Raw genomic sequence first — 22,909 nt, 5'->3', positions numbered from 1 at the left:
TTATGACTGATTTAAAAACAAAAAAATAAAAAAAAAAAATAAAAAAAAAAAAATAAAAAAAAAATAAAGAAAAAAATAAAGAAAAAATCTACCTATAAACTATAACTATTTACTATATCATACTTAACCGTTTACAATGATCATAATTACGATCAAACATTATTCTCATATCACATATTTTAAAACTTCTTATCTTCATTGATTTAATACGAATTTAATGCGAAACTGATAAGCGCATAATCAGATAGATATAATTTTCAATTCTAAATAATTTTAACGAGAAAAAAAAAAAAAAAAAAAAAAAAAAAAGAACGAATAACGCGTGCATTCATGCCAAGTTGAAATTCAAAACGATCGTTAAATTTAATTAACGATTGAAATATGACAAATGTCGATACGTTGTTGTATAGATAGCCATATATAGACTGATGATTTTTATCGTATCACATTTTATTGAAATTACATGTGTACGATTATACCGAACAAGATGGTCATGAGGTGTTGTCCCAAAATTTTTAACTTTTATATTTGATATGTTCCAGTTACTTAGAAAATGAATTGCGTGCGACGAACCATGTTAACATCGTTCAACAATGATTCACGAATTCGATAATGTCACGAGCTTTCGCAGGTCAATAATCTTGTTATATTCATTAAATACACACACACACACACGTACGCACGCACACACGCGCATACAGTTTCATATTACGTTTCCACATAATCTCAAAATTTGAACGTGATTTCCGACACTATTCTATTAAATATATATATATATATATATATATATATATATATATATATATGCATTATTTAATTATCTGGAAAAACGACAACGATAAGGTTTAATGAACTTTGATGAAAACGACGATATTTTTTTTTTTTTTTCTTATTCATCTATTTTTATTTCCTCAATAAACGAACTTTGCGTCCCTTTTCGTACGAGGTCATCATTGAAACGTCGTCTGTCATCTCTAGGCTATCGTAATTATTAGTCTCTATGGGAATTACTAGTGAAGCGTAATGAGAATATAATCCAATAAAAAACGGACACCTATGAAATATCTCGTAAATGTGTGTTGCTTTTATGTCGTTCATGGAAAATAAATGAAAAATATTTTCTTTTTCTCTCTCTCTCTCTCTCTCTCTCTCTCTATCTCTCTCTTACGCACATACACAATCTATCTATTTATTCGACGTATCGTTAACAATATTATAAATTGAATGGATATCTATTTAATATTCGTATTTGAGTTATTATACTAATATTATTAAATTTATCGTCATTGTTCGAAATTACGACAATATGGACATATTTCCATTCATTCTGAAGTACTGATAAACGGATTATATGACGAGTATTATTACCTTAGATAACAGGAATATACAATGTTACTTCCTTTATGAACACGAAATCCATTAGGATTTCCGTATAATTATCATTATAAACTACTTCTCAACTTTTCAATTAATTTAACCAGACTTCGAAAAATCGAACATAAGTAGAAACGTAGCGACTTCATCAGGAGGAAAAAAAAGAAAGAAAGAAAGAAAGAAAGAAAGAAAGAAAGAAAGAACTGTTTTAATTTCGAATAGACATTAGAAGCCCTTATTTCTTTTCCTATTTTTTGTTTTCTTTATCGCATGTACAGAGTAGAACAAAAGTTTTTGGGTGATCTCTTTTAAAAATAAATCCACGCTTTTCCGGAAAGTTTTAGATTAATTTTCTGTTTATCTTTCTTTCCAAATCATAAAAAAGAAGAAAAAAAATGTTCTCGGTCTTGTAAATTTCACGATACGATAAAAAGAAAAAAAGAGAAGAAAAGTAAAAAAGAAAAATTAGCTGAGAAAATCTCGAAGAAGACTAATTCGTTTTACAAATTATTTAGGAACTTTTTCATTCAACTTGTATTTGAAATAACAATTACTACGTCTAAAAAATAATGATATGAAATTCAAAATAATGACATAAAATGTATATATATATATATAATATAAATAATAGCGGATATACATATATATATATATTTAATATAAATAATGATGGACATATATATATATATATATATATATATATATATATGCATATATGCATATATGCATACACATATATGCATAATGATATTATTTCTTGATGGATATTTATCATCATGATAAATCGTCTCTATTCTCTTTAGGATGCTATGACAACGAATACATTTTTATCGATAAATACGACGAAAGAGACAAACAGATAGACAGAAAGAGAGAGAGAGAGAGAGAGAGAGAGAGAAAAATAGAGAAAACGATCTGTAAATCTTATCAATTTATCACTTAGCACGATATCACAGTTACATGACACTAGTATAACTTCTTCGCTTTTTCTTTTATGCCGTAACAAGGAGAAAAAAGAAAAACAAAAAGAAAAACAAAAAGAAAAACAAAAAGAAAAAAAAAAGAAAGAAAAAGAAAACAAAAGAAAATGAAACAAAGAATATTAAAAAATCTGAAGACAGACTTTCAATTAAAATTTATCCGTAACGTAATAATAAACATATTTACATAAAATACTCCATTTTATTACTCCCTTGAGATATCATTAATTAAACGACTTCTTTCTTCTTTTTTTTTATCGTTTAGTTTTCCTTTTTACGTAAAAGAAAATATCTCTTCTATCTAATATACTCCTCGTGTTCGAAATGACTTTATATGCTTTATGAGCTTGGAATTTCAAGAGAGAAAGACATAAGAAACGGGGGAGAGAAAGAGAGAGAGAGAGAGGAGAAAAAAAGAAAAGAAACGAACTAACGGGAAAAGAAACGGAAAGAATAGAAAAAGAGATCAAACGACGATACTTCGAGCATATTAATAGTTTTCCGACTCGTCGATACGTTAAAATTAACAAAACCATCATGATTCTATTAATAGTAAGAATAATATATATATATATATATATATACGGTTAATTTAAATGCCACGTAATAATAATTTTCAAAAATCCTAATTCCTTAAAATTATTTTTATTCGTTGTTTATACGAGAACGTATGATGGATGAATGTGCACGCGCACGCGCATTTCTTTATCGAGAAAACAACTATGTAAATAAATAATACTCGATATATACATGGAAGATCCATTTGTTTACAATACCGAATATCAACAAAAACATTTGAACGAACCAAAATCAATTGGAAATAAAATATAGTAGATATTATCATTTCTGATCTATATTAATTGTTCCTTACATTTCAATCTATCCGTGTATTTATTTTCTTTATTCGAATGATCTTGAATTAAATAAAATAAAAATTTCATACGACTAAATAAATGCGTACATCAAAGTACATACGTATAAGGTTATGTTCGGTTTTAAATGGTCGAGGAGTAAGCGGCAACATTGTCGTAAAGACGAGAGAAATAGAAAGAGAGAGAGAGATACAAAGAGAGAGAAGAGGGAGAGAGAGAGAGAGAGACAGAGAGAGAGAGAGAGAGAGAAAGAAAGGGAGTAGAGAAAGAAATAGAAAAAGAGAGACAGAGAGAGAGGAAGAAATAGAAAGAGAGGGAGTAGTAATATAGTCGTTGCTGCATCGACTATCACCGCTTTGTTAGATCTACACTATCTTGCATCTTTTCTCTCCCTCTCCCACTCTTTCTATATATATATATATATATGTGTGTGTGTGTGTATGTGTGTGCATATGTGATTGCACGGCGAACCTTTCGAGTCGTGTACGTTCGTGGGAGATCGGTTTTCGGTTCATATCAAACCGGCTTCCTTCGAACGAGTTAGAACGTTTCTCTTCCTCTTTTTTATTTTCTCCTTTCTTCTTTTTCTTTTTTTTTTTTGTTTTTGTGGAAAAATACGACGGTCAATAAAGAAGTGGTTTTGTACTTACGTTACGAAAATTACGTGATGTAATTAATGCCGACGATGAGACAGTGAATACGCGTGTCGAAACGTCGCACCATCTCGCTAGGAACATTACGCGACAGGAGACCGCTGATGCCATTTCCAATTTCTCTTAAACGATGACCTTTTTATTTCTTCTTAATTTTCTTTCTTTTCCTCTTATTTCTTCCTCTTTTCCTTTGATCTTCTTTCCGATAATAAAATAGAAAATGATAGATGATCAAGATAGAAAAAGACTTGTAGGAAAAAGGACTACTAATGTTAGTAAGTAGTACCTTTCCTTTATGTTGGCGGGCGAGCACTATTTCTCTCTTTCTCTCTCTCTCTCTCTCTCTCTCTCTCTTTCTTTCTTCCTTTCTTTCGTTCTTTCTCTCTCGTTTCTCTCACAACACACGAATAACGCGCGACCAAATACAAACGACCAACAACGCACGACGACGAAGAACAGACTAATCGTCATCGGTCACGGCCGGCATCCTTCGTGCCCTTCCGCGCCGGCTCGCCCGGTGTGTCACCACTGTACTATTATTCGACCAATCACGTCGCATCGTTTACCGAACATACACGAATCGGTCGCGCGCTTCCGTACTTTGAACAGATATTATTAAATACATACAAACCGCGGGTCTATAAATTGCCTAAATGAATTTGCGCGAAAATTTGAATGTTGAATATATATATATATAAAGTTGTATTTATTGAAGTATTATCGTAAATCGATATATTCGATCGTAAATTTCTTTTTTACGGCCATTAGCTCTCACGGCAATACGATTTAATTTCTATCGCTTGAAAAATGAATGCAATACTTGGATATTTATATATACGTATATATATATATATTTTTCTTTTTTTTAACTTTTAATTGTACAATGAAAATATATTCAGAAATTTTATGGGATAATATTTTTTTTTTTTTTTAGTAATAAAATATCGAGACAAATGTGTTAATTGTTATCACAAGTTAATATTACAGATAATTGTCTGTCATACTTTATCGAATGACGCTCGTAATATCTGTCAATATGTGCATACACTTTTTTTTTTCTCTTATCATTTTAAACGATCCTACATCGCTTTTGTTTTTTCTTTTTTTTTTTTATCTTTCGTTCTCTTTTGTTTCGTTTTTCTTTTCTTTTACATTAAAATTTAAAATAGCGCAGTATCGATAATACCAACGATCGAGTTAATGAAAAAGCAAGATTACGTCATGTATCCAAATGATCTTAACCTTTTCAACGAATCCTTTATCGATCCTTTATTATCAAAAATCAATGGATTTTATTCTTATGTATGTTTATCGAACTATGCGAATCGAATACTATTGACGATCCTAATGCGAATTGGTTTTGTTCTATTGCAAATTGGTATTGTGAAAAAGGACAATCTGAATTTTATCCTTTTTAAAAATATCCTAGATATCTGTTCTACCACGGTAGCTTATTTTACGATCGGTTTTCTTTTGATCTTCGATGGTGACGCGTACGGCTTTATCTACGGCGATTATTATCCTTACGAGGATTTTACGATAAAGAAGGAAGGATTCTTGATCGGTTGGCAAGTCGTAATGATTGCCTCGGCTATTTGTACAACTAGCATGATAGAAAATAGTCACCTTATGTCACATTTTCTGGTAAATGTACTTTTGGCTGGCATAGTTCAACCACTTTTAATTCGTTGGACCTGGATGCCAGAAGGGTGGATAGCAAAAGGTAGATTGAATGACGTCAATGTCATTTATCGCGATCACGCTGGATCAGGAATCATGCACGTTGTCGGTGGACTATCCGGTTTAATAGCTCATTTGATATTATCGAAAAAGAGGAAAAACTTAAAAACAAATAATATCGATCGAATAAATTATTTTAGTTTATTCCCTTCGATTATCAATTATTTGGGATTATTCTTGATCTTCGTTGGCCTATCGGTAAAATATAATTTTATTTATGTATATATATTTGTTTTGCTTTATCTATTCATTTTCATAATAATATTTATAAATTTTTAAATTTCAGAGTTTTTCTTCGTCACCGAGGGAAGATGATATATCAAAAGCGATAAACATTATTAATAATAATTTATTGGCAGCCTGTTCTTGTTCATTTTTTGTCATAATCATACATTTCACATTTCAACGAGCTATCGATCATTTGACGACGATAAGATGTGTCCAAGGTTTAGTTGCCGGACCAATTATGATCTCGGCTGCCTCAAACGAATATTCTTCATTGATGTCAATTGGATTAGGTTGTTTAGGAGGAACTATTATTTACCTAACATCTAGATTTATCTTTCATAAAGATTTGGAAGATCATTGCAATGTCATAGCAACTCATTTGGTTTGTGGATTATTGGCAACCGTCTTGGCACCAGTCTGTACATTAGATAAAGATTCAAATACACAGACTATTTTATTAAATCTTTCCTGGCAATTAATTTCTTTAATTGCTTTGTTGGTATTAGTAACCGTCGCACTGACACCATTATTTCTAATTTTAAATGCTTGCGGTCTTGCCAGACATAGTTCGAAAATTTTCAAAATAAATGAGTTCGCTGCTACTACGATTACTCTTGAAATGAAAAAAGATTTGTCCGATAAAAATATCGAACATAATAGAAACGAAGAATCGATAATGAATAATGAAAATGTATTTTCCTTGGAATTTTCCGATGAAAATAAACGGCCAAGAAAAGAATTATTGCAATTGGAGGAGGGTCAATTTATCAAAGAAAATTATTTGAACGGCAAGGCGTACGCTGTGAAAAATGAAAATCTTTCTGAATGTTTGCAATCATCAGGTCTGCATCGTCGAGTAAGTAATTAACGAATGGAACATTTAATTTATTTAGATTAAAATTATTCATCGCGATTATCACAGGAAGAAGAGTGCACAAATTAAAACATATATATACACTTCCGGGATGCGTTTTAACGTTCTCACAAAATCAATTCGATGTTGGTGACATGATCGACGTTGATCATTTGAATAATAGGAAATATTTTTCTGAGATGAATTTACAAAATACTAAAAATAATTTTTACATGTATGAAGGAATACAACGGGAACGATATTTAAATTGTCAATTTGACGTTAAGAAGAACAATGGTAATGATAATGATAATGAGATTAATATCAATGATAATTATCAATTACGGAGAACACAAAAATTCATGAACCTGCGTGAAGAATTGGATAAACAGATGAAATCCAACGTGGAGGCCGTACGTAAAAAAGAATTTAATACGGGCCTGTTCGTATAATATGTAATTTATAAAACGTAAAAGAAAATAAAGGAGTATGTTCTTCCGACATTTTATGGTATATTGTCAAATTAAAACGAAGCAAAAGAAAAAGTATAGTTATCTCAATTGTTTTATATTCTTCAATCGATGTTCTCTCTTTTTTTTCTTTCTCTCTCTCTCTCTCTCTCTCTCTCTCTCTCTCTCTCTCTCTCTCTCTCTCTCTCTCTCTCTCTCTTTCTCTCTCTCTCTCTCTCTCTCTCTTTCTTACCACCATTTTAAATAATTATTTTATTAGAACTTATTGCCTATACCGTACAGTTATTACAATATTTTACAATAGATTAATCATAAGTTAAATAATTCAAGGTCTTATTAACGTGTCGTACACACATTCTAAACGCATTTCTTTTTTTTTTTCCTTTTTTTTCTTTTTTTTTTTTTTTTTTTTTTGTAAATCTATGACAACGGCGATTCTTCACATTCGTAACAGTCTATCAAAGCGAAACGTTTCGAAAGTGCTTTCTTATTTTTCATTATGTCTTTCTCCTTTTGATAAACAATTTAAAATTGAAAATAATTAAGAAATCAAAATAATTGGTAATATTTTATTACTATATTGATCAACATTTAAACAACAACAAAAATTCACGTATGTATATATGTATATAAATATATATATATATATATATATATATATATATATATATATATATACACATATATTATCTTGATTTATACGATACATGGAAATCGTAAGTCATGAATTATAAAAATTAATTATTATTATTATTCGTCAAAAGAAAGAAAAAAAGAAAAGAAGACAAAAAAAAAGGAATATAATATATCATTTTGAATAATAAATTCACTGAAATTCATTGAATACAAATAAATAATAGAATTGAAACAATGGTACTAAACTATTAATCTCATTTGTACAATTCGCAATATGGATATCGTTATTTCCATGGGGTTTATGTTTCCGTTTTGGTTTTGTCACATATTATTGTCAGGCGGCGATAAATCATAAAACTGTTACGGCCGCCGTGCCGAATGAAATTTGAATAACATTAACTACAAAATCCAACGTGTGTGTGTATGTGTGTGTGTGTGTGTGTGTATGAGTGTGGACTTGCGTGTATGTGTATGTGTATGTATGTTATCATCTCAATATGATAATACAATTATTATATACAACACGATAAAATGGCACGATTCGACAAAACATATCGATCAGTTGTATAATAATAATCCATCGCTGTTACTAATAATTATTATATCATTATAATTATAATTATTATTATTATTATTATTTTTATTATTAATATTATTATTATTATTATTATTATTATTATTATTATTATTATTAGTAGTAGTAGTAGTAGTAGTAGTAGTAGTATCATTATTATTATTATCATATTAACAAGAAACTTTGTACAAGGTTTTCGTTAAAACGCCGAATGGCACAATTTAACGGCAGTATAAAAATGGAAACAAACTATACAAACGTAACAAGATCGTAATCAGATAAAAATATCTAAAGATAAATATGGCCAAATGAATTGCCGTATTAGAAGAAGTAAATTACTTGTTCGACGACGACATCATTGTAGTAAAAGATTGCGAGTACCGAATTTTTGTCCATTTTTTGTTTTTTTTTTTTTTCTTTCTTTTTTCTTTCTTTCTTTTTTTTTCTCTTTTGATGCTCCATTGCTCGTTTTGGACGGGAGCCTCTATTCGCTTCAGGCTCGTGACTCTCAGTAATATTTCTTTCTATCAAATTTCTCTCTCTCTCTCTCTCTCTCTCTCTCTCTCTCTCTCTCTCTCTCTCTCTCTCTGTGTGTGTGTGTGTGTGTGTGTGTGTGTGTGAGTGTGTTTTGTTATTGATATTTTTTTAATATCATTACACTGATTTCTCTTTTTCCTTTTTTTTTTTTTTTTTTTTTCAACAAAATGTTAAAATAAAAAACAATGACGTGATACAAAGATTTCGGTAAACATAAACAATGTAAATTCCTTCATCGTCAAATTGCATTAAAATTGAAATGTTCGTGATTACAAAGTGAGTGGGTGGATGGGTGGTTTGTTTTGTTGGTAGGTTGATTAGTGGGGGGAGGTGGGGAGTCGATGGGAAGGGGAGGGAAGGGAGGACAACGAATAAATTAAAGAAACATTTATATACAATGTACAATCGTGTATATAATAGAACTATTCTCGATTGTAAAAGAAAGAAAAACGTCGTATAAGTAATGTAGCCTTCTTGTTCACGAATTTTTTTTTTCTTTTTTCTTTGGAGAAAGTACAACGTAGTAGGTGTTTGATCGTATATACATTCCCAAAACGAGCAAATAATTCGCCAATATTATTGACTAATTGCTGTCGTTAAAAAGGAGAGAGAGAAAAAAAAAAGAAAAAAAAAAAAAAGAAGAAAACAAAAAATTCAGATCCAAAGAAACGACACAAGAATAGATTGGACATATATTGCTATATGGGATGATAGAGCAATTCTTTCGAATATAGTTTTTCTTTTTTGTTGCTTTTTTTCTTTTTTTTTTTTTTCACATCCGTTACATTTTGATTGTTAAATATTATTCAAAAACGATCGAATGTCCAAACCTCGAACACGTATTTGTTGAAAACTTATCAGAGTTTCTAAAGTGTTTCATAGATTATTGCAAGCGAATATTGATGGATCTTTCATTTTGCACAGACGACGACGTTACGTTATCGGAAGTTTCCAAGTTTCATCCCAAAAGCCTCTCTATAATTGATCTAATATATATATATATATATATATATATATATATATATATATTTTATTTTTTTTTTGTTAAATCTAATATGTTACATCTACGCGTTGACATCAAAATAGTGTATTACAATATTACATTAATGTACAAACGGACGCGATCATACACCACTTTTATTGACCTTTCCTCTTCGTCGGTACCAAGAATAGTATTGTCAAAATATACAAGAATCATGATCAATTTCAAATATCCTTATACAACGAGAATTAACATACACTGTGTCTCCGAAAGTAGATGGGCCAGAAAGGAAAAAATCTGACAGCCCAAAAGTATGCGTTATTCGCTTGGACGATCTTTTAAATGACATTAAGAACGATCGATCGTTTGATCCACAAACGATATTTTATATTTTGAGAAGTAGATAGGTTTTTTTATTTGTTCGTTTGTTTGTTTGATCGATCGATCGATCGATCGTTCGAACGAGGATAAATCTCTTTAAACACGTTAACAACGCGTTTTGGACAGATCATCATACCTCAATAGAATTAAGTTGACAAACTCTTCGAAAATACGAAGTTTGGTTCAGAAAGAATTTAATTTACTTCATTCCATTCAGATATTTCTTTTTCGTATATCATTCTCGATATTTTTATAATTCAATCATAATGCTTATTCGATTTTACAAAATAATTTGATTCGTTGTTTGACAACGATTCTTTTTATTTAATTAATTAATTAGTTCATTCATTCATTCATTCATTATTTAATTTTTAATTTTTTTTTTTTTTTTTTTTTTTTTTTTTTTTTTTTTTTTTAATTTTATATCTTTTCCCCCTCTCGAAACATTTCATCGAAGTGCGAAGAGCGACGCTATCGCAAAATCTTACGCGAGAAATCATCAAGCGACGATAGAAAAATATACGGGGCCGGGGGGGATCTTTCTTTGAGAAAGAAAAAAAGAAAAGAGAAAAGAAAAGAAAAGAAAAAAAAAAAAAAAAAAAAAAAAAAGAAAAAAGTATGCTCCATTTAAAAGCCAAAGATATAAATCGATGCTTGACTGAAAGTCAAATAGTCCTCCATATAAGATTTTCTTTCTGATCCAAACGAAGTAAGGATTATCAAGACTTTTTATTATCCTGATAACAATGAAATCAATCGCAGATTATGTCTGCGAGTTTTAAAGTTGGCTGATAATCGGCCTTCCTGATTTTTAATGATGCAACAACGATAATAATAATTATATTATTACAATATAACGTTAATAATAGTATTATTAGCTTAACAACGATCAACAGTTACGGATTATGTAACCGTATAATCGCTTAGTGACTAGCTTTCCAGGCTTTCACCGATTTTAGGCCACTCCACTGGTCATGGTCCTTCTCCTCGATTAGGATTTGTAGTCCAGCGAAATATTTACATGATAGAAATAATTTACAAGTCTTCCACCAATAAACGTCGTATCTCGTGTACGGCGGAAGCAAGAATCCAGGCTTGAAATCGAGAAATAGCTGTGTTTCATGTGATCGGCGTTTGCTAGGTCATCACCGTGTCGGTTAGATCTTCCTTAAGCCATTGCGGAATCGTTCTGGATCCAAGCCGTTTCAATAATTTTACAAGGGCGGTGTTGTGTGACAAGTAATACCTCTAGAAAAGAAAAAAGCAAAAAAAAAAAAAAAAGAAAAAAAAAGAGAGAAAAAAAAAAGGAGAAAAAAAAAGAGAGAGAAAGAAAAAAAGAAAATTAATAAAAATAGAAAGTTCGAAATTCAAATGACTATTTTGACTATCGACTGGTCATGTAATTCTTTTTTTTTTTTTTTTTTTTTTTTTTTTTTGTAATCAAGAGTAAAATGTTTGTCTGCAACTGACTTGCAAGAATTTATAGGATTTATCCTCCATAGGCGGGTACTGACGTCCTTTGCTCTTTCCAAGACACTTCGTACGATCCTCGTTGGTAACTTGACAAAAGAATCCCTTTTTAGGATCGTACCTAAGATGCGACGAGTAATTAAATGCCGGTGTGATTTTGAGAAACCTTTGCAATTCGTGCAACGTTTCAACTGGATTTTGTCGCAATTGTTCGCCATCAATGATATGCAATTGCTGTGGTGGATAAAACGATAACCATCTTTCCAAATGTTGCGCATATTTGCCAGGATTGAGGCATCTATAAATTTAATATTTTTATATATATATATATATATATATATATATATGCACACATACATTTTTATATAGTTATATTTATACCGTGAAACATTTAAAATGTAAGAAAAAAAGAAGAAAAATAAAAAAAGAAAAACATTTAATCAATATGAATATTTAATACGATACCTATTTCGAAGATCTCTTAATGGTTTTGGGGCCGTATCGCTGGCCGTAATGACCGAATGAAATGAATAATTATTTGCTACGGGATCACCATGTACTCTGGTATGCTGATACCACGAGTAAGCTCTTCTAGCCGGCGAGAGTAATATAGTAATGAGTTTGGCCCTTGGTAATAAAGCGTGAGCCCTTCTTGGTACCAATTCGCCGTCAAAATAGGTTGCTGACTTTTCGAAAAGATATCTGGAACTCTCGTTTTTCGATGCCGGAAAGAAGCTCATATACCTGTAAAATATTTGTTGGAGAACGTACGAGATAGGGTAGGGTAGAAAGGGGATAATAAGGTGTAGGAAAAGAAAAGAAAAGAAAAGAAAAGAAAAGAAAAGAAAAAAAAAAAAATATAAATTACATTACAATGACAATAAATGTTCGGTGATACAACGAAATCGATTTGGATACAATTTTTTTTTTTTTTTTTTTTTTTTTTTTTTTTTTTTTTTTTTTTTTCTATGGATAAATCATCATCACCAACCAATCTAAACCCTTGTAATAATTTTTCCCATTGAAAAATTGTATTTCCTCGAACGTGTCTGGGCTCGGCAAATTACTGCTTATGGCCGGATGGATGGACAGAAATGTGTAGAGCGCAGTTGTCCCAGTTTTTTGCGGTCCTATAACTAAAAACCTTGGCAGTTGATCGCACGTTTTATTCCTCGACCAAATCTTTTGATGTCTTTGATCGTCACACGGGTTCTGTAAGATTTCGAAGAAAAAAATTTTTGTAATCGTCTTCTATTAATTATTACAAATAATAATAATAATAATAATAATAATAATAATAATAATTGGCTAATATAAAAAGGCATATGTAATCTCACTTACACCCCATACGGGATCGGCCTCCTCCGGATAAAGTTGAAAATAATGTTCGCCAAGTTTAAGAGGCGGTGAACTCGATAATCTCAAATTTGTCCAACATTGTATAAACTTTATTACAGATTCGAACGTATACAATGCCAAACGATCGTTACCATAATTGGACATGTGCGTCATAAAAATATTTATCTGAAAGGATAGAAAAAGAATTGAAGATAATAAATAAATAGATAGGTAAATAGATAAATAGATAAATAAATAAATAAATAAATAAATAAATAAATAAATAAATAAATGAATAAAATGAAAGATCGCAATTAACGACTGGACGATTAATCAACGGTACGTTCAAAGTTATAGTAATTTGAAAGAAGGGAAAGGTAAACGTGGAAAGGGTAGGAGGTAAGAGGTAAGGAGAGAAAATGAAAAAGAGAGAGAGAGAGAGAGAGAGAGAGAGTTTACGCTTCGCTTACAGGATTATAAACGATCGTTTGAAAGAGTTCGCCGCCTTGTATCGATTCGTCCAACTTATCCCTTCCGCCTGGGTACCTCTCTATAAAGATTGTATGAGTGAAAAGGCCGCACGTCTGTCTTGGTAGTACCTAGCAAAGAGAGAAACGTAAGTATATATAGCAAATTTCATCTTGATTCGAAATAAAATGAAAAAAAAAAAAATAAATAAATAAAAAAATAAAAAAGACGAAGAAGAAGACGAAAAAAAAGAAACAATGATCAACATTAACGATCGTTAATTAATCTTTATTTTATTTATTTGAAGAAGATAAATGGTCGAAGATAAGATTCGAAGGATAAGCAAAACAAAACGAAATAAAAAAAAAAAAAACAAAAAAAAAAATGAGAACGAAAAAGACAACTTAAAACGTTACGTTGTGTCGTGACAATGTCCTCATTTTTAAGTTCTTCTTCGAGCAACGCAAGTAGTTATATAAATAACTGATGTCCGACGTAAACTATGAAGTTAAAAGCGACACGAAGTCAAAGCGAATGCAGGATATATCGATCCGAGAATTTAATAGGTCAGGTGCTCGTTTACATTGACCCAGACCTAGATATCCATTTTGTCGTCTTCGTCGTCTTTATCGTCGTTGTCGCGCAGTGACGCTTTCAACCAATAACCCATACCTCCTTACGGAGTTCTAGTTCTACTTACCATGATGTTACGATGAATGAAGCCACGTCTTAAACGGGCCGGTCTTAGATGTGGATATTCCTCCGTGCTAGTGACCTTGATGTTCCAAACTCTTTTCCATGCCTCATAAAGGCCTTCGTGGACCGGATAAACGCCTGAGTGATGTGGACTTACGCTGTAGCCGCTTACCGTCGGTATACCGTGGTCCTTTGCGAATTGTTTGTTCAGTGCCATGTCCAATTGTAGATGGGTCACATTCTCGTATAGATGAGGCTGTTGATGGTTCCACATGTGGGAAAACCACGTAAATCTACAAGATAGATATAATTAGAATGGCAAAAAGATATACCATATGATATCACGATACGTAATTATTAATCCTAATTGTACACATCTCAAAATAATTTTTTAGTTGTGTACTTGCGGGGAGGGGAGAGAGGAGGGTGCATGCGCTACATCCCCAAACATCTTGGAATAGCTGTCATTGAAGTTGAACAGAATGAATAATTTTTATACGCAAAAAAAAAAAAACAAAAATAAATAAATAAAAGTACTGTATATCCTTTGAAGCCTCGGAAATAATAATTAGTAGGTTCTTAAAAATGCATTTCCAATTCTGTCATTATAAAAAAGAAATTCATAAATCATGCAACACGCAAATTGTTATTAATTGAGCTAAAAGTTGATCTTAGAGATTGATCCTGTACGGCCATTATGCACAGTTAAGATTAATTAAATCAACGTAAATTCACCTGACGTCGTCTCATCTTTAGCTTAAATAAAGATCAATTGCAAAGGAATTACAGAATAATATGTACTACGTATGTATATTTTGTACCTGTCGACGTTCTCCAGCAGCATATCGTCCCCCAAGTTTTCCTCGGCTGTCCCGTGATGAAAATACTTCCCGGAAAACCCCAAGTTGAATTTGAACCCCGGAACGAGAGCCTGTATCCTTTGTTGAGTTGCGAGCAAAGCCATAACGTCGTCCCTCTTAAGTCTCGTACTTTTTTCACCGACGAATATATCGTCTACGTCGACCAGTATCATACGATTCAAGCTTAGGCTAAGCTGACCGTGAGATAGATACGAGAGCGAATCGAGAAGCAACAATTTGTGCAACCAAAATCGTAGACCACCACCAAATAGGACCCTTTGTATCCCATCGTATCTCCCATGATCCTGTTGTAAAATAAAATCAAATTGAACAATGAAAATAATTATACAAATGTATACTCTTTTAAAATGATAATGACAAATATCAATGCCGAAAAGTAATATCTACGTAATCGCAGAGACACGAGCTGTTAATTGTCTTGTTCGACGGGTAATTTCCCTTTCCCTACCTCCTCCTTCCACCTTCTCCAACCTCGCGCTCTATGGAATATGCTATGAACCGAGCTTGTTAGCAGTAAACAACAATAATAATCTCACTGATAAACCCCATTACCGAAAGGGGTGACTCGCAGAAGAGAAACGAAGAGAGGATAGAGGATCGCGCAGGTAGTCAGTTAATTAAATCAGGAGCCAATCAGCCGTTGGTTCATTCGATTAATGAGCAACGCCGTGTGCCTTGCTTCATTGCAGGTACTGCGAAGCCATCAATTTATTTTGTTCGTTGATCAGTTTCTAGTCTCCCTCTCCCTCTCCATCCCTCTCCATTCTCTTCCTCACTTTACTCCTTCGTCTTCTTCTTATTCTGTTTTTGTTTCTTCTTTCTTTCCTTCTATTTCTCGCAAGCTTTATATGCTTTTTACGTGTATTACTCAAAGGTAATACACGTAATCGCTATAGCTAGTACGGAATAGATAGAAACGCGTATAGTAAAGCGTATTGTATTCTCTGAGGCACCGAAATCACAACGACGTCCATAAATCAATGTTAACATTTGACGTTCACGTAGTTAGCGAAGCGCGAGCGAGCCTCTCGGCATCGGATCTCTCTTATCAAACGCGACGACGCGTTTCCCCCTTTTCTCACGGAGGAAGAAATTCATCTGGGGATACGGAAATAAGTTTATCTTCGTTCCGCCAAACTTCCCGCCAAAGTAGAGAGAAGGAGAAAGAGAGAGAGAGAGAGAGAGAGGCAGGGAGAAAAATATTTCACATGCGATCGATATGAGTACGTATGTGTATATATCCACCTGGTTATCCGTATATATATACATATATATATATATATATTAGAAATAGTATATATGGAAATAGAGAGGAAAATGTTAGACAAAAGAAACGAGACTATCGAGACTATGTACGTGTATGCTGAACGTACATACGTATGTATGCATGTATGTATGTATGTATATGAAACGTAATAGAATAGTTCAAACGTTCTACATACATACATACATACATACATATCATACATACATATGCATATATACATACGTACGTACATATGTGTACGTATATCTATCTATAGAAATAAATGTCACTTTGTAACGTTTTATTTCAGTGTCTATATTGAAATCGTATAACGCGTATTACCATCCACCATAAAGTTATCTAACGTGCATAATTTCATCATAAATTTTTCCATCCAACGATTTTTCTTTTCTATACACCACCATATGTATCGGCTTCGAATGTAAAGGTATAATAAAATTTACGGCATTGATTTAGTACTACGAGCTACGAATCTATCGATAAATTTGATTTTGTAATCCGATTGATTTTTAATATTCAGCAAGTTTCTGCGGTAAAAGGAACAAAAAAACAGACAGACAGACAGACAGACAGAGAGAGAGAAAGAGAAAGAGAAAGAGAGAGAAGGAAAAAAGAGCGAAAGACAGAGAGAAAGGGAAAAAGAGATAAATAATTCGAAGTGTCGCAAAGTTTTTTCTTCAAGTTCCATGAAATCACCACCAGCCATTTTTGCATAGCACGACGTACAAAGAACATCCCTCGAGCGTCGTAGAAACTCGCGCATCACCCCCGGAGAAAGGAAAACGGGTCCTTCTTTGCTCATTCCAAGCTCCCTCTCTTTCACGGTTGCTCGAAGGAATCTCGTAATCCGAAATTCCTGTGCGATCGTAAACGCCAAGTAATAGAGCTTTACGAATTGTTTCGAGCCCTCCCCATCGCGATACCGCACGCTTACTCGTATGGGTGTTTGATCTCGCTTCTCTTCCTTCCATGAAAATTCCTCATTTGTTTTCCTCTACGGTATCTCTACCCTCTTTTACGTTGAAAAACTAAAAATTGCGAGTTAGTCGGATAAGAGTTACCCTTAACCAAAGGGAACCTTTCTAACAAACTACATCCTTTCTGTCTCTCTCTCTCTCTCTCTCTCTCTCTCTCTCTCTCTCTCTCTCTTTCCCTCTCTTTATTTCCTTACTTTGTCTCTTTGAAATTACGTTGCCTCGATATTCTCGATTTTCAACGTCACTGTTGTCGCCATGCCATTCCCAGTAGTAAGGGAGTTACGAATTATACTCGTCTCGTACTATGGATGTTGATACGAAAGACGTAGAGGAAATGATGAAAAAAGAGAGAGGGGGGAAGAGAGAGAGAGAGAGAGAGAGAGAGAGAGAGAGAAGAAAGGAACAGAATGGTTGGACCAAACGAGAAACATATTTATCATGTTCCCTGGATAAAATCCCGGGAGAGATTTAACCCTAAGGGATAGATGTGATATATATACAACCGAGTTAGGCTTAGAAATAGATTTTCAAACGTAAGTCTGTTAAAAAACGATGCGAGATTGTACGATATCAATGACATCATTATTAATGACACCGTAGAATTTATTTTTCTCAACGATAGGAGCCTCATAATTGAGGATTTTTATATATAAAAATTTCAAGAGTAATCTCAGTCAGGTAGATATAACGAAGATACAGATACATAGAAAAAGAGAGATAGAGAGAGAGAGAGAAAGAGAGAGAGAGAGAGAGAGAGAGAGAGAGAGAGAGAAGAAAAAGAAAGAGAATAAGAGAGAGAACGCAGGGGAGGAAATTAAACGTCGATTCTCGACCGTCTCGATTTCCCGAGACTATCTAACGAGCGATTAATTACAGTCGAATAAAGAGTTCGATAGTCACGTAAGCTCGGTACAAATCAATGGTAATGCTTGCACACGCAGAACGACGAGCATTAATTCGGTAGCTGTCGGATGGTAGAAAACGGTAGACGTGACAGGAAAGTCCAATAAGAGGATTCTCTCACCTGAATGACAGTGGCCAGAGGGCTTTTGTTGGTCGGATAGTCGAGACTGTCCCTGTGTGCCCAGGCCAACGGTTCGTACGTACTGTGATTGGCCTGAAAAATGGTCCAGTCACCGCCAGGAAGTGGTCCCCAGGCTGTTTCTCCGGATCTGGTTAATCGTAGAATAGGAGATGCCGCGTTCAACTGGGCGTCCTGCGTTAGAGTGAAAAACTGATTTCATTTCGTACCGTTTCAGAGTTTAAGCGGCAAGTCGTTTCCTCGAACATTTCTCGACGATATTCTTGACAGCTATCGTCGAGTATCATTGTCAGAGAAAATCTACTATATGCCTCTTTTTCTTTCTCTTTCTCTTTGTCTATTTATCTGTCTGACTGTTCGTCCATCCGTCTTTCTTCGTTTGTTCAATGAGATTTTATTACAACATTGTTACGAAGAAGATAAGTCTCGGAGATGGATGTGGAAATATGCGGGAAATGCAGTAAACTGTGTGTAAAATTTGTTGCCTGAATAAATCCGTGATACAATAACGTTTACGATTTTAGGTAGATATTACGAGAATCGTGTGAATGCTAAGAGAGAAAGAGAAAGAGAAAGGAGGAAAGAGAGAGAGAGAGAGAGAGAGAGAGAGAGAGAGAGAGAAAGAGAGAGAGAAAAATTCATAATGAGAAAAACTGAATGCAGGTATCTAAAGCGTTTATTATATTTTTGAGCACGGTGTTGCGAATTAAAGCGGAATGTAATAATACATACATACGTGAATGGATGTACGCATATACATAGCTCTACGCGTAATTAATTACTGCGTTTTTCGTTTAATCGCGCACGGTCAAGTCTCGTCGTTCCCTCGACGACATGGCTTCATCTAAATTTTTTTTTCATTTCTTTCTTTAGATATAATTTTTCACATTTTTCACGTTATTTCTTTCTTTCATTCTTTTTCTTTTTTTCCCCCCTTATCATACCCCGATAAACAAGTTCTTACTCTTATCGTATCGATACTTTAAAAAATATATATGAAAAAGAAGAAGAGAAAGAAGATAAGGTGTAAAAAAATGTCTTTTCTTATTTTTTTTTCTACTTCCTTTTGTTTTTCTTTTCTTTCCTTTTCTTTTCTTTTCTTTTCTTTTTCTTATTCCTTTTCTTATTTTCTCTTCCTTGAAAATTTTTTTCCTTTGTTCGTCGTAATAGCGATATCAATTTGTAAAAGGGAACGGTAAAGTGGATCGCTTCGAGATTATTACCGGTGTCTGTGCAATGGGATGCATGCAAATTTATTCGTCGGAGTAACGTTCTTTTCCCACGAATCGCTTAACGCTATTTTTCCTATTGCCGCGAGAACGTATTATGCTTTGGTGGTTGTACAGTAGCGAAAAGAAGAGGTGCGAGTAGGGTTGGAAGGGAACAACGTCTTTTATTATTCTACTTTACGAGAATTTCTTTCGTTCTCTCTCTCTCTCTCTACCTCTCCCTCTCTTTCTCTCTCTCTCTCTCTCTCTCTCTCTCTCTCTCTCTCTCTCTCTCTCTCTGTCTGTCTCGTTCTTGTTCACAGTGCGGGCTCATAAGTTTTCTACGAAATAAAGTCGGTCGTTTCGTCACGACACGACGAGATTGCCACTTAAAGTTTTCTGTGATCGGAGCTCGGCCTCCGTGGCGTGATCTTTACGCGTCTCTTCTTCTTCACTACTACTACTATTACTACTACTACTACACTACTACTACTATTATTACTACTACTACTACTACTACTACTACTAACACTAATACTACCACTATAGTTTTTTTCTCTTTCTAACTCTTTTTTTCCTCTTTCTGATCCTCCTCCTCTCATAGTCATAGACCTTGAGATATACCGGAACGTTGCTTTTTATCGATCTTCTACCGGGAAGAAGATGAACGAAAAGATTACTCTCGAATGAATGAAAATAACGTCGTCGAGTGGTGGCTCGTTCGTTCGTTCGTTTTTTTTCTTTTCTTTTTTGTTTTTTTTTTTTTTTTTTCTTTTTTCTGATAAATGTCTCGCATTTACTCATAAAATGCATTTAACTCATTCACGAAATAAATTTGAAAAATAATTAGAATTGATTATATTCATTAAAAAATTAAAAACTAACCTTAAGCCGAAGATTCGTATGTATGAAGAGAGGAAAACCCTTTAGTTGGGCACCAACGAGACTCTCCTCGCCTGGAGGAGCAAAACCAACGATTCCAACTGAGTATTCTCTGCAATACTTGTCCAATAGTTCTCGATTCCACTTGTCCATTTGCAGGTACTTGTTAAGGTTCTCGAATATTAGAACGCCGTAACGACCCTTGTCGAGATTCGTCAATACCGGCAGAGACTTCCCGGCCACCTCTACTTTGTACCTGTAATATAATATATATTTATTTTTTATAATAATTCACGCTAATCATCGATATTTTAACGTTAACGAACTACCGATTCATTTTTTTTTTTCAATTTTACCAAAACTATACATATATATATATTAAGCTATAATTTATCAATGGTCTCTCTCTCTCTCTGTCTCTCTCTCTCTTTCTCCAAGCTTTTCTTCTTGCAAATTTCGTTTTCTTTCTTTCTTCTTTTCTCTCTCTCTCTCTCTCTCTCTCTCTCTCTCTCTCTCTCTCTCTTTCTTTTTTTCCATACGAATCTCAAACGAAACTACCGAGACCAGGGAAGGCAGTTAACTCCCTTTTTCGTTACGAATAAATTTCCTTGCCTTCCGTAGCAAACGATACTTTATTCCCTCCTCTTTATATTCCTCCTTCTTCTCTTCTTCTTTTTTCTTCCTCCTTCTCTTCTCCTCCCTCGTTCCCTTGACCACCTCTTACTCATTCCCACTCCCCTTTCTCCCGTATTATCATCATATAAATATATACACAACCGCAAATATTTGGATACCACGTGTGGATATCGCAATGGCCACTGATACGCATTTTAAAAAATTTCACTTCCTTTACCTACCGGATGTTTAAAATGGTTTTGGTAATAAATACAAGAAAAATGGAATATCGATATAGGACGAGGAGAAGGAGAAGGGGAAGGGGAGGTATGGGATATCGAGGTGTATATTGGGTACCGGAAAGATACATCGAGACTACCGCTTATTGTTAAACGATAAAGCAACGTTGCTTTATCGAAATCGCATTTGCGGAAAGATAAATAGAGAGAAAGAAAGAGAGAGAGAGAGAGAGAGAGAGAGAGAGAGAGAGAGAGAGAGAGAGAGAAAATAAAATGTAATTTCGATTTAAAATTGCTCGTTTCGACAAGCAATTTTTATTAATTCTCTTTCTCTCTTTATTTCTCTCCTTCTCTCGTATCGTAATATCACGAAAAAAAAAAAAGAGAAAGAAAAAGGATAGAAAAGCAAATGAAAGAAAATTAATTAGTTACAATACAATCGAACCATCGTAATCGAATTTCTCATGTATTTCGAGTTGACAAAGAGACAACGGGAGGAAGAAATAAAATTCTCATTTTTTTGTTACCTTGTCGTGGTTAAATTAAAGGAGAGGGGAGGGACGAATTTTTGTGGAGTCCTGGACGAATTTTTGTGTTCTTCTGTTTCGAAAAAAAAACAAACGAAAAAACAGGATAAAGAAAATAAAAATGAAGAACAAATAGAGAGAGAGAGAGAGAGAGAGAGAGAGAGAGAGAGAGAGAGAGAAAAGGAAAATAGTCGTGTCGTAGAACGAGAGAGTAACAACCACGAGATAAAATGATTTTATCGGAGGGGAATAAACTCGATGTTCTCTCGTCACTTTCGAACCGATAGATTTCTCTCGTATCTATAATTGTAAGTCTACGTGTGTCGTCGTAAAGAGAGGCGTTCCGATTTCGAATTTATTGGAAATTCAGATGGTTTTTGATATAACGGAGGTAGTGGGGTTTTTTTACGAATAATGGCGAAGTGAAAGAAAGTAAGAGAAAGAGAGAGAGAGAGAGAAGAAAGAGGATAAAGTAAAGTTAAAGATAAAATATCGCTTCCTTATCGGTACGATAAGCCCCGAGAATTTAAGTTCTCTCGGTAGGCTCTATTTATTTTAACGACTGCCACGAAAAGAGCCATTAAATCCCTCCTTGCGCGGGGATCCATCCCTCGACGTTTTGCTCATTTAATGCTGCATATTATCCTGCTTTATCCGCGACAATGAATGCAACATCAACGAAACACGGCTGAATAAATCGTAGATCTTCCCATCTCATTTGAGGGACACGATCGTTTTTCGTACGACGAGTGCTTGCAAAAAAAAAAGAAAAAAAAAAAAAAGAAAAAGAAAAAGTAAATTGAGAGAAATAGAGAGAGAGGGGGGGGAGGGGGAGAGAAAGTTAATCACAACGATTAAGAGCAAGATATAAAAATTAATATCTCGGGATAAAACGCAATTGAAGTTCTTCGTTTTTAATGTACGTGCTGTATCTATTGTACTTGCATAAAAACGGAAGAGAAAAAGAATTAAAAACAAGAAAAAAGAAAAAGAAAATAAAAAAGAAGAAAAAAACAAAA

The 22,909-nt window shown here is 33.5% G+C and overlaps 3 protein-coding genes across 8 annotated transcripts in view; 1 reads left to right on the top strand and 2 right to left on the bottom strand.

Moving 5' to 3' along the window:
• Window positions 1-4,352, bottom strand: part of MCU (mitochondrial calcium uniporter) — a 51,274-nt gene extending 46,922 nt beyond the window's left edge. Inside the window, exons 1-2 of one of the 4 annotated variants that reach the window (XM_035874281.2) lie at window positions 4,166-4,352; window positions 3,877-4,077 (exon numbers count right to left, since the gene is read on the bottom strand). In XM_035874281.2, the coding sequence (XP_035730174.1) occupies window positions 3,877-3,990 (114 nt within the window). In that variant the 5' untranslated portion in view covers window positions 3,991-4,077; window positions 4,166-4,352. Of the gene's footprint in view, window positions 1-3,876 lie in introns of all 4 variants that reach the window. The other 3 variants (XM_035874280.2, XM_085655619.1, XM_085655621.1) reach the window with 3 other exon arrangements.
• Window positions 4,353-5,100: 748 nt separating this feature from the next.
• On the top strand, window positions 5,101-7,321 carry Amt2l (Amt-2-like protein). The gene is made up of 3 exons (XM_035874187.2): window positions 5,101-5,817; window positions 5,906-6,703; window positions 6,770-7,321. The coding sequence occupies exons 1-3, from the start codon at window positions 5,101-5,103 to the stop codon at window positions 6,788-6,790; spliced, it is 1,536 nt and encodes a 511-aa protein (XP_035730080.2). The 3' UTR covers window positions 6,791-7,321.
• A 1,697-nt stretch (window positions 7,322-9,018) lies between these two features.
• Window positions 9,019-22,909, bottom strand: part of sfl (N-deacetylase and N-sulfotransferase sfl) — an 89,451-nt gene continuing 75,560 nt past the window's right edge. For 2 of the 3 annotated variants that reach the window (XM_085655668.1, XM_035874185.2), the window contains 10 exons: window positions 20,513-20,765; window positions 18,402-18,593; window positions 15,074-15,417; window positions 14,257-14,545; window positions 13,559-13,687; window positions 13,092-13,274; window positions 12,742-12,962; window positions 12,216-12,494; window positions 11,751-12,048; window positions 9,019-11,528 (listed from right to left, as the gene is read on the bottom strand). In XM_085655668.1, the coding sequence (XP_085511794.1) occupies window positions 11,418-11,528; window positions 11,751-12,048; window positions 12,216-12,494; window positions 12,742-12,962; window positions 13,092-13,274; window positions 13,559-13,687; window positions 14,257-14,545; window positions 15,074-15,417; window positions 18,402-18,593; window positions 20,513-20,765 (2,299 nt within the window). In that variant the 3' untranslated portion in view covers window positions 9,019-11,417. The remainder of the gene's footprint in view (window positions 11,529-11,750; window positions 12,049-12,215; window positions 12,495-12,741; window positions 12,963-13,091; window positions 13,275-13,558; window positions 13,688-14,256; window positions 14,546-15,073; window positions 15,418-18,401; window positions 18,594-20,512; window positions 20,766-22,909) is intronic. The other variant, XM_035874184.2, reaches the window with a different exon arrangement.

This window comes from Vespa mandarinia, chromosome 3 (genome assembly GCF_050613455.1).
Source record: "Vespa mandarinia isolate Hongniang chromosome 3, ASM5061345v1, whole genome shotgun sequence".
NCBI lineage: Eukaryota > Metazoa > Arthropoda > Insecta > Hymenoptera > Vespidae > Vespa > Vespa mandarinia.
Note: the sequence above shows the minus strand (reverse complement) of the source record. Positions and strands in the feature narration are given on the sequence as shown.